Source organism: Channa argus, chromosome 7 (genome assembly GCF_033026475.1).
Source record: "Channa argus isolate prfri chromosome 7, Channa argus male v1.0, whole genome shotgun sequence".
NCBI classification, from domain to species: Eukaryota; Metazoa; Chordata; class Actinopteri; order Anabantiformes; family Channidae; genus Channa; species Channa argus.
Genome location: NC_090203.1, coordinates 18,342,847 through 18,355,659, shown reverse-complemented (window position 1 = coordinate 18,355,659; position 12,813 = coordinate 18,342,847). Strand labels below are relative to the sequence as shown.

General features: G+C 39.8%; 1 protein-coding gene across 2 annotated transcripts in view; it reads left to right on the top strand.

The window, feature by feature from the left end:
* Positions 1-12,813, top strand: part of LOC137130602 (eukaryotic translation initiation factor 3 subunit H) — a 49,957-nt gene that overhangs the window by 17,701 nt on the left and 19,443 nt on the right. For both annotated transcript variants that reach the window (XM_067510966.1, XM_067510968.1), the window contains exon 3: positions 12,021-12,188. In XM_067510966.1, the coding sequence (XP_067367067.1) occupies positions 12,021-12,188 (168 nt within the window). The remainder of the gene's footprint in view (positions 1-12,020; positions 12,189-12,813) is intronic.

Here is a 12,813-nt window from a genome sequence, read left to right as displayed (position 1 = left end):
TCCGCTTTTACTTGCTCTCCCTCAGTGAGGCTAATTAGAACTCACTTGGCAGCCCAGTTTTAAGTAAAATGTATACACATTGAAGATAATATGTGCACTGTGTGGTGTTCAGATTTGGAGGGCACCTTTCCTAAGCTCTAAAAAAACCTCTCACCTCTTGTCCCCAGTCTATCACCTTTCCTCTTTCCCTGTCTTTCTGAGTTCTCTGTCCCTCTCTCTTACCGTAGTATAGATCGGAGATTGGCTGTTAACGTTGATCTGGGGCTGTATCTGCTTTTGAATGCTCACCCGGCCTTATAAATCAAGAGTGTGGGTCCCCCGGGTGCCGTCACCATCGCCATCAGTTCCACTGTTTTATTCATCTGCTCCTTTGTCTCATCACGATTCTGCCCCACATTAAATTTTGTGTGTGTCTATGTGTGGAATTTGAGAAGGGGTCAGAATGCATTACCGCAGGTTGGTGCTTATCCAGGTGGGCTGTAGGTGGGAGGGGGTTTGAAAAGTAAGGAGGAGAGAAGGATGTGACAAAGATGAGAGAAATGAAGAAAATGGCTGAAATGGCACAGAGAGGGGGGAATGGAATATATAGGGAATTTTATCAGTAAATATGAAAACAACAAAGCAAATGTGTAAGGTGAGAGGAGAAAAGGGAGAGAACAGACAACAAAAACAAATGGAGAGACAACATGGAGAGATGCTGGGGCAAAAAAAAGAGAAAGATGGCGCAAGCAAGATAAGGTAGAAGAAAACATGCAATGATGAGTAACTGGGGGAAAGAAGTGAAAGGAGTGTGGGTTTGAAACCAGTGGCCTTCAAAATAGAGGAGTGAATCAATAACCTGGGCACTGTGGTAGACTAGTTGGACACTGGTATACTGTAGTAAGGGCTGTATTCCACATCTTCAATGGCAGCAACAAATTGTGTGTCCTTTGGAATTTATATTAACAGATTTTCTAACCCAACTGCTCAGTGATTCAAATGCTTTGTGCCCATCAAACCTTAGCAGCTGTTCATCTGAAACACAGCTTCTATTGTCTAGACAGAAAATGAATATTTGTCTGACAGTATACCTTTTTAATCGGGTGTGGCCACATTGAACATATTTTTTAATGTCATACTGTATGCCTAGGCCCCTCTAGAAGTACTGTACCCTACATAGTTCTACATCTTGCTAGCGGACATGTAGTGCATTGACACAGATCAAGGAGGCTTTTTTCCTTTTTCTTCCATTCAGAAAGACAAACTAGGATATGCATACATGAGAACAAATAAACACACACACCATTACCCTTTCTACATCATCTCCCCATTTCCACTATAAAAACAAAGCCCTGTGACAAGCGGTGCTGTCAGATGTGCATATGGTGAACTAGTCAGTGTGTTATGCACACAATACTCTAACTTTGCCCCATGTGTAAGTGCATCACTGAGGATGTTTGTGGAACTGTTTTGTAGCCTGGCATGTGTGTTTCTATGTGCATGCTCGTGTAAGGCAGGCAGCTCTCTGCAGGGCTTGCTTAACTAAGATTAATTGCACCTAATCCACTGTGCCAGGTGGAACATAGACCACGGTGGGTGCGCTCACACAAACACACAAACGCACTCACAAATAGGCACACATCCCATTATAGCCTTGCTGCTGAAAATTAGCCTCGTTCCTCTCCTGACACCACAGACTAGACCACAACTCGATACCACCATTTACTTCCCAACAACTCGCACATTTATCACTGCTCCCTTTTTCCAACAAATGAACACATGGACGGACCAAATGCCATAACAGAAGGACAGGCTATCAGCGCCAGCTGACCTTGACTATGTGTAGAAAGGAAGTGTACTTCTTTCTCTTTAGAGACAAAAGAAATAATGAGTCTTAAAGCAGTGCGTTTCATAATAGTATCCAAGATGCTTTCCGTCTTCAGGAACACGTGTACTGGGAGGTACAGAGTTTCACTGAATTAGTGGAAAGGGAGGTGACAAGAAGACAGCAGGTCACTTACTGAAAAGGTAAGGATAAAAAGGATAAAAATTAGCTAAACAAAAGTAATTGTATTTTTGTATATTCATCTGTGCTATTCGGTACCCTTAAATGAAAGTCTGCATATTAGCAGGCTGAGAAATGCTGATTGCCCTCATATTTACACCTGTCAAGAGTGAAGGAGACATTAAAGACAAGTAGCAATAGAGTAAGGAATGTGCAGAAAATTGGTACTTGTTAATGTTTGCTTCATTCAAACTTAATATTTGCCATATTTTCTGCTAAAATTAATGGATTTTGTTAGCTTAAAAGTTCACCTCTTTTTTTTTTATTTTTTTTATTAAAAGGGACACATTTATATCTGTTCAAGCCCAATTATTTAAGGTCATAACTCAATCAGTTTCACCACTGACCAAACTGACACTTGAACCTGTTTCTCATATAAACTCCAGATATTATTCAGAAAAATCAGCCTCAGACATTCTCCAGAGTGAGTTTTCACACGTAAAAGATGGTGGGAAATCGCCCTCACATGTGAAAATCTGCTCGATTTCCGTGCGCGATCAGTGTGCATAGGAGCAACAACATGGTAGAAAAACTTGAGCCGTGGGAAACAGTTTATGTTTACAGCGCATGGGAGCCTTTTGTCTCATTAAGGAGAAAAAAAAGGGTTCCATACCTAAACTACAACACCAGTTGAATGATTGAAATTCTCCTTATCACCTGTCTCTCGTTTTTGACATGATGTGGAGTGGTAGTCTTCATTAACGTAATGGCTTTTTTTTTTTTATACAACCCACCTTTTTTGGTTGTACCCATTAACTCACATTAGATGCACTCAAATGACCTGTTATCTTTGTTAACGTGATTTTCTACTGTTGAGTATTTGACATTTTAAATCACAATCACGTACCCATAAATATTGTTTTATTATTTTTTTAACTGTCAGTGCTTTTAGAGTTGTTAGGTCAAAGGCTGTGTGGTAGAAGCTTAGAGATTTTAATCATTTATCTATTCCAACCATTTACCAAACAATCTTTTTTTCTCCACTATTTCAAATAATCAATTCTCAGCTTTAGAAGTTTTAGTACAAAGTTTTGTGTATGGTTATTTTTAATTTCAGCTTAAATTTATCAGCCGCAGTAGGGCTTTGTGGAAACCATGCTCCACTGCTCTATACCTGCCTTTTCAGCCTTTTCCTAAAACCATGCATGTTTGTGCTCACTGGCCACCATTCTCTGTAAACCCTAGAGATGCTTGTGAAATTGCTGGAAACAACAACCATGCTGTCACTTTTCTCACCCTTCTTTCTCATTCTGATGTTCGGTTTGAACTTCGGCAGATTGTCTTCACCTTGTCTACATGCCTAAATGTATTGAGTTGCTGCCATGCGATTGGCTGAGTAGGTTTGTGTGAGTGAACAGTTGAACAGCTGTACCTTTTTAAAACAGCTGGTGAGTGTTTGTGTCTATGCGTTTTTTTTATTTGTGCTACATAGTGAGGAACAGGAAAAGTGTTTTGCTCTCAGAATGAGGACAGTCCGTTAAGTGATGAGATTTAGCTGGTCCCCACAACTACAAATTGCTGTTACGACTAGACTTTTCCACTATCTTTATACAGAACAACCACATTAAACAATCACTGAATCTCTTGTACTCACATTTGGTTAGTTGTCAGATAATCAGATAATGGAGGTTTTGTGCACACACACAAAAACAATTTGGGTATTTATTTCTCATGCAGCACCTTGGCTTGGTAAATTCCATGTAAGGGTCAGGTGAAACTAAATGGATATTAATAAGATGTATTTATTGCACCCAAATAATTTCCCCTGTATGTCTCACTGGGGGGCTCAATTAAAGCCCTCTTCTAACAGGTTGTTTGTGCTGATGTCATATATAATATTCCTGCCAATCCTTCCAGTTATGAAAGACAAAGTTTAACCATGTTATTTTCATAACCATTGCTTTTTTTAAAAACTGAATTAACATAAACACCTTTTCTATTTAAAACTTAATTTTAACTTTATGAGGTCAACAAACTGGAACTTATATATCTTATATCTGATAACTTATATCTGATATAGCAGATTCAAACGTAAACATCCCATTAGTATAATTTATTTAGCTTATTTGTGGACTTGGTTTAACAGCAAAAAATCATATCGCCAGACCTAGTGTCACTGCTCTGCATTTTAAAGATTACATGCATCCAGTTTCAGGCTGCATGCACACACACAACTACGGAGCGAAGAGGCCAAAAGCAGACAAGAGAAATGTGCACTTTAGTTGTGTTCATGCCAAGTCCTTCCTGCAGGGTTGTGTGGAGGTGTGATCATGTTTGTATGTTTTAGAACGTAACCGCTGTGTGATGATCAGAAAACACTTAGATTTCTATGCTTTATGTATTTGTTCTCACTAACGCTGCTCTCTCTCGTCATTCACTCACTATGTCACTCCACCACTGTGCTTGCTCTCACTAAGCTGAGGAGGAAGGGACAATTAAATGGTGCATTTAATGACAGTAATGGACAAATCATACAGCCTTTAGTAAGTCAGCAAGTATGCCTCTTTGTTACGGCTGGTTCTCATTTTTCAAGTTAAAAAAAAAAAAAAGAGAGGAGTGAATGTGGGACAGGCAGTGAACTTTGGGCACAACAGTAACAAAAAAGGCTCTCAGATCCCTTCGTACCTACCCGTGAGACCTTAAAAAGGTTGTGGTGGTAAAAGCAACATCACTAGATACAAAAATATTTTTTCCTGCCATGTAAGCATGGCGGGGGGTCTCATTGGCATCGCGGGCCACCATGGTTGTACCAATGTACTCGCTGTCTAGACTTCGCGTAATAGGAACACTATTTTCTGATGCCTTCTTATCATTTAAAATTTTGGGACGAAAATGGGTATGAGTTGTGATAATTAAAAATTTTGTCTGAAAAATCCAAAAAGACTCAAGGTATCAGTTAAATGCAGATTATCCACGATCTGAGGACTATGCAGATGCCCGGTGATTTGTAACATGATGAATGGATAAAGGTGTGCATTTACTGTTATTTTCTGTTTAGGGAATCCAGGGGAGTAAAGGGGTTAAACGAGGACAAGTAAACAAGAAGGCAGCAGTGGAGCAAAAAAATGCATATCGAGCAGCTGGCCTCAAGGTCTTTAAATATTGAGATTTATTTTGTACTCTACAGCAGATGTAGTGTTTTCTTCAGTGGTATATGCAATAAAGTGAAGCCAGGGGTATTTATAGATAACTTAACATAACTATCGGTGGCTTTTAAAGAAAACTGCGGATGTTAAATAAAGGTGTAAAGACAGATGTAGACAACCACTCAGTGCTTGGAGTTTTTGCGGAGAAGTAAATGAATGGCACGAAGGAGTGCAGACTAAAAGTAGGTTGTCAGCTGCGCAGAATGAATGGGTCAACAGTGTGGACTCATTAAATTAGAGTTGGTGTGCTGAGTCCTGAGGGTAAGAAGGAAAAAATTGAGTAGCTGTGGAACTACACCCTTTTTCACTGAGCAAAACACTGATAGAATAAGGTGTCTTTCAGTTGTAATGTGCCGAAGCGTTTGTTTTCTCTTGGCTCTGAAAGTATTTCTGGAGTGACAAGATGAGCGTGTTGTGTTGTCATGGCTGAATCCCTCTGGTAGAACATGAGGATTGGTCATTTAAAGCATCCACCAAAGCCAGTTTTTTTTTTTTAAATTGCTGCTTTTGTTTTTTCTATTACTTTCAGTCAACATCTTACCCTGTACATCTTTAATTTACAGGTAAGAAAGTAGACCCCATCTATTGGGTGCTTTTTATGCTGAACACCACTGGTGTGTGTGTGTGTGTGTGTGTGTAAATAGAGTCCAGTTCAATCACAGCTTGCGTTTCTCTTTTGAAACTTAAGCTTTTAAGAGTTTTTACTGCACCACGTCTCTTTAACCATCCTTGATCAATGGTTAATCTCGAGCTCATCATTCTGCCTTTTAATGCCACTAAGAGTGGGGAAGTCTTCAACAAAATGCAGTTATTTTTGCTCAAGGTGTGATGATCTCATTTAACCTCATTTTGAACTATTCATATTTTGTGTTCACCAGCGGTAGGGATAAAGAAGGGTAAAGGAAATGTAGCTCACCAAATTTCAAACATTTGACACCATTGTACTCTATTATTCATCTGCTCAACTTTACATCAGTGGATACAAACTAGTGCATGTGTGTAAAACCGCAACAGACTTTTCAGGCAAGGCCCTGTCAGCCTGTCAAGGTGGTGATTAGAATGTGTTGTGACACACAGATACGTGCATCCTCACATTCAGAGACACACACACACGCTCACGCACATCTCCCTGCCTGCGCTGAAATGTTGTGGCCTGCAGCAGCATGCAAGGTCTGATGCAGTTCACCTCTTGTGTCATTGAGTATTAGAGTATGGACTATCTGTCTGGTTCATTGCAGAGACACACACGCACACACAGCTAGTGCCTTGTTGATTATGACTCTTAACATTACTGCCCAACGTGGAGAGTTTGGCTTCCAGCTGATGAATGCCTACACTCCACCACACATGCATACATACATACGTTCTACAGACAGACAGACAGATAGACATAAATACAACGGTCACATACACCCTGTTTAAAAAGAATGAGGAGGCCAAAACAGTAAACAAACACCTCCTCTTATACTGCACTCCATTACTCACTTTGACCTCAATAAAACATAGTACAAATATCACCTTTCCTACAGTTTCAACCTAAAAACTGAGAAACTCTAACCTTTTTAAAAGTTGAATTTATGGCAGAACCACTGTATTAGATTGCATTAAATGCACAGGTGGTCATAATCTTATGCCTGATCGACGTACGTACAGTCACACATACTGTATGTACACGCTCACTCGCTCACTCACTCACGCACTCTCCTGCTTGTGATGTACAGAATGGCAGTACACGGCATAGTTATACTTCACAGATCTCACACTTTAAAGCGTGTTTTCCACAGATTTAAGCACACACACCTGCTCACATTCAACAGATTCATAGTCTCCCGGATTTTGGACTTTTACTCAGCATCACATCTTGTTTCCTTCCTCATTTTCTCTTTTCCTTACTGAACTCATCGCTTCACACATACTCTTTTAAACACATTCATTTTGTCTGTGTTACATGTGCACACTATTCTGTTTTGTTCACGCTGTCTCATACACACAGACACGCACACACAAAATCAAGCAGCGCTAAGGGAATGGACAGACTCATTCCCTGTCTGGCCTTGGGACCCATATTGATTGATAGGAGAGGTGGCAGGGCAGCAGAAATGAGTGAGGAATAGCAAACGGTGGTGCCGTTCTCCCACCTCCATGCCTTGATGATATTGTTAAATTGGCTATTCTCTGGCTAATGCTGCCATTATGTCCACAGAATATTACCAGCTGTCTTGGTAATGCAGCAATGGGGAGCACCAAGTCTTGTTTCTGTTTTCTTTTTTTCAACAGATACTAAAGAGGGCTTGTCACACAGGGAGCTACATATTTTAGGAAGTTTTAATCTTGTTCAGGAACAGGGCCTAGGCTGGGTCTGCAGATCAAAGGAGGTCTTATAATTGTCTCATGTGAGAGGGCTCACTTGAAACAGGTCTGTGACACATGACAATTGCTAACTTAGAAAGGGAGAGCGAAAGAGCACACTTATCCATTATGTACTAGTACCTTAACCCTAACTCTGATTAACGTGAAGTGTGACATATGTCTTAGTAGTGTAAAACATTTGACTGAGCATTAGCCACCCTGGCAACAACGGCAATCTTCCATGGTCTGCGACAATTGCTCCATTGAAGAAGAGGGTGAAGTGCTTTAATTACGGTCTCTTGCACCTCAGCAATAATTAAGGGCAGAGATTATTCATGTACCACCATTTACCCCAATAGAAAAGAGACATGACTCCATATTTAAATACAGAAAATACAAAAACAACTTTTTGTGAAACTTGTATTTTCTTTAAGTCATTGTTATTGTTTTGCTCTTCATTGTCTCGGTTCTTACAGCTTATTTTTAACACAAAAGCAATACATCAGTCAGTTCACAGATCACCATAAGCAATGAATAATTGCTCAGCTCTTAAAGTAACTAGAAGTACTGCATCATGCTTGTATGCCTCTGCCAACCAGTCAGAGTACAGCTTGTACTGTATGCACCTCTCTCCAGTTGTTGGAGAGTTCTAATGGTGTTCTAATCATTTCACCCATGTGTCTAAGTAAATGTTTGATGTAATCAAATGTCCTCCATGCATACCTGACATTTTCTGCTACAGATTGACAGATATGAGATAATGGTGACCTTGAATTCAAATTCGTGTTCCGTTGGACGCTTGTGCCAATTTTGAAGAATTTTCTTCAAGGGATTGCTGAGATAGTGTTCATTAGGGATGGAGCAAAAGGATGGACCATTAAACGTTTGATTGTTACAGCTTAAGTTCTTTATTTTTGAGCCGTTTCTGTAATGTATTTTGGTGTTTGCTTTTTAATCTGCAAATAATTAAAAACAATCCACAAATAATAATACTTTAAAATTTGCTGTTTTAACATCTTTTTTAAATCACATTTTGAGCATTCTTCACATCCCCAGAGGCTTTGTTCTGTTGTTGTGCACACAAACAAATGCGCACACACACACACACTCATTTACATCAGACGATCACACAGTTTTTTCTTTTTGGGGGGGGGGGGCTTTGTTCACAAACAAGGTAGTGAAACTGACATTTACTGTTCTTTGTGCTCTTTATGTCTGGTAGACAAGTTAACCAGCCTGTTGTCTCTCACTCAGCCATCTTAATCTCACTTTAGGTATCAGGCTGCATGTTGACTGGTTGTCTGTATGTGTTGTGTCTGGTTCTTTCTAACCTGGGTACAACGTGTAGTAGTTTGTTTGGATCTCTGTCTGGCTGCATGAGTCTCTAGTGAAGCTGAATGTGATCAAGAAAGAGAAGATGTATGTCTGTCTCTTTTAGTCTGCTTTTGTTATTTATGGGTGCCTTCTATTGTTTTAGGCTTTACCACAGAATTTAATTCTCTATACACTCGGTCAAATGCGATCATTACTAAAAACAAAATTGTGCTTTCACTGTTCATCACCATCATGTTGCAGCTCTATGATTTGTTAAACATGTGTTTTAGACTTAATGAAATATAAACAAAATTTAGGGCATTGTCTGCTTTAGCTGCATGCCTATTGACATTGTGAGTGAGTAGAGGAAAAAGTCACAGTTGAAAATTTACTTATGTGTCATTTAGATAAGCATCAGACATTAAATTGGCCATTTGGTTTCATATTCAGTTTCCTTAACAAATCACAAAATTTAATTGTGAAGAGCTACGGTTTGCTGTCCTTGAAGATTCAGACTTGAATTTCTGCCAAGAAATTTTATCTCTGTGCATCCTCTGTGGGGTCTTGGTTCCTTGGTTGCTCCCAGCTACTCAATTGACCTACGAGCTCTAGAAAAATCCCGTTGAGTCCTTTTTTTAATTTCTTTGGAGCAAGCTCTGTGCTTTTGAAATTCACAGCACTTCAGAAATAATTTCATAACCTGCTTCACATCTGTGCCTTTTCACAGTTCAGTCATTGAATTCTATAGAAACTGTCATAATAAACTTAGTTGTAAAGAAGTCTCAAGTACACTGAGAAGAATTTGGAGGCACCTTTAAAAAAATAGTGGAATCTAAACTTTACCATCAGTTGAAGGAAAAAGTCTTCCTGAATGTATTGTACTGTAATTCAGAAGATTAATGTAAAAAAGAAAAAGTAGGCAGCTGTATATTATCACTTGCTTAGACATTATAACATGGTTTGCAAAAAAGGGGGGGTGGGGGTAGTCACTTTTTTAGATTTTAATTGCTAACATTTGCTCAGTTGTTTGCTGCAAAGAGTGGTGTGTTTTTAAGCAACCTCAGCTTCTTATTTTGTACTCTATGGTACCTCACTCCCTTAGCTATTGAGGCAGTCATTATGTTGTATTTTATTTATTAGTTAGAAATGCCTGTATACTTTATTTCTAATTTTATCACTTGTCTAAACATAAGCATAAGAAAAAATAAATTGCCTCTGTGTTATTATAAAATAAACTGCATTGTATTTATTAGTATACTAGTGTGTTGATTGATGCAGCTTAAATGGGAGTTGCACAGATAAGATTTAGTGCAAGCATAACCTCACACAGATCTAATTTGTTTCTGTATTTTGTGGTAATGTCTGGTGACTGGTTTAAACGTGAAGTCCTCCTTTTATAAAACCAACTGCTGTAACACTACATAGAAAGCTGTAAAGCACTGGGTAGGGAGTTTGTGATTGCACGAGGCAGCAGAGATAGCTGATTAGTGTTCCTGCATTTGTTGTCAATCCTCCAGCCTTCAGCTTTCACTTTAGAGACAAATCACTTTGTGCGTTATTACCCTGCTAATGATAGGGTGTGGGGTAGGTATTCGCATCAGTGGCGCCTAAAAAGTAAGCACCCACACTGACTGACATAAAAGTGCAGAGACAGATACAGCAGTTAGGTGGCAGGCTCCCTTCCCTCGTCATTGAGCTCTGTGTGTCTTGGAGTCTGCTGTTAGCCAGCCCCTGGGCAGAGCCACTCTCTTACAGACTAATTCTTAGTCTGTCACAAACACTCTCTCCTTTCCTCATGTTTTTTTCCTCCTACTCGATGTTTTAATTCTTACCTAGTTCTCATTCATCACTGCAGACCCACAATTACAAAGACAGTTCTACCAACTGCTACTCCTACCACCTAAATTTTCTCTATGAAATATACTACACGCATTACCCCTGTGGGTTTGCTGCTACAGTTAGGAATCACAGTTAAGACACACACAGCTCCAGACACCACCTGACACCACCTCCTTCCATGGTTTGTCACAGAATTGCTACACAGTTGGCAATCTCTCTGTTCCACCCCATATATCCTATCTTCCACAGTTCCTCTGCCTCCTTCCCATTCTGCCAGCCATCTATTCTGCTTTTGTCTGACCATGTCAATCACTAAATAAAGGACTAGATTAAATTGGTAGATTGGTACATACCGTCCATTCCTGCAGGTTGTGCTGTGAATAGGGCCCATCTGTCCGCAATCCAGGGCTCCAATCCAGATGTTAGAAATGTTATTGTCAGGAGCAATAGGTACCTCGGTGCTGGCCTACTCCTCTTCCTGCAGGACTGTAATACGGGCAGACCAGTGCAATATTTTGTGTGTGTGTTGTACAACATTGTCAGTGAATGAACAACATTTTGTGTTTGGGGAATTGGTTAAAGACTGGATAAGTTGATATATAGTATGCATTGTTTTAGACTCTACTAATCCCTTTTCTCCTCCAGCTTTCCTTTTTACCCCTTTTCTTCTGCTTTCCTCCTTTAGTTTGTTCTTGTTAACAGCCCCAGCAGGAGAAAGATGTGCTCTGCAGACTGGGGTCTGGGGGCCACAGCTGCCCAATAACACCCTGATTTATCAGTCTCCTCCAGCTAGCCTGCATAGAGATGCTGTTTTACTTGCTTGCCTCGGTTGTTAGTTACAGCCAGCGCGGCAGGTTGTTTGTATTTCTGGCTGCACGTCCTTAGGATGTCTGGCTTAATGAAATGGCTCTGCTTGTAATGTATCTAGCCTTCTCTTCAGTTGCTGAAGCCTCTCTGTATATCTATCCAGCTGTTGTCTCCCTACCAGGATATATTTACTGACAGTAGTGGGAATGAAAGGGTGACTGGTGACTAAGGCTGATGTTTGTTTTAGAAATCTCCACTGCAACTACTTGTTTTTCTGTGTCAGTGCATTTGTCCTTCATATCTGTGTTGCTCCTTTTTCACCCTTTTTATGTTTCTCACATCTTCTCCCTCCCCTCTGTTCACGTCCAGTTCCAGATGGAGACAAAATATTCACACAAAAAAAGAAGCAAAGCTGATTTTAATGAACGTCACTGTAAATTGTTATTTTTTCTCTCCTCTCTCCCCCATTTCCCTGACTTCCACACTCCTTCATTCCTACCTCTCTGTCTCTCTGCCTGTAGTCCAGTACCAGATGGAGATGATGCGTTCTCTGCGTCATGTCAATATTGACCATCTGCATGTGGGTTGGTACCAATCCACCTTCTATGGCTCCTTTGTCAGCCGAGCGCTGCTCGACTCCCAGTTCAGCTACCAGCACGCCATCGAAGAATCAGTTGTACTCATCTATGGTAAGTAGACGTACATAGAAGAGTTTGTAAACTATGTTTTGATTATGTATGTCTTTCAAGTATATTATCATTTGCGTTATCACACCCAAATCAATTAAACGTGGCATTTACAAGAAAGCTACTCAAATGTCAGTAGGTGGGACCTGTGACATCACATTAAAAAGAAAAGGATGACCCTGTGTCCATAAAACATTTAATTAACAAAGAGCAGACCAAATGGCATTTTTTTATTTCACATAATCAGCCATTGACCGATGACCACTCCCAACAGATGTCCATGCTGGTGACAGTGGTGCATGGACAAGAGACAAGCAATTGTTATGATCTACATAACAGTTCCACAAAATAATGCTGTACAGTATGTTTACGAAAAGCAAAGGCTAATTTTACCCCTAAAATATAAAAAAATAAAATCTCTGAATCTGTATACATAGTCAGGATTAATTTTACTTCCCTGGCACTAAAATTACTTTTCTAAATGGGAGTTGATAAGTCATTTGTGTTTCATATTAATTTTAGTTTAAGCCATGATTAAACAACCACAGGTCAAATTTAGTCAGTTTATTTCGTTAAGTATTCAGTTCTGCCACTGCGAGGTCTTATGTTTGGTCAAAGACTGTCAGCA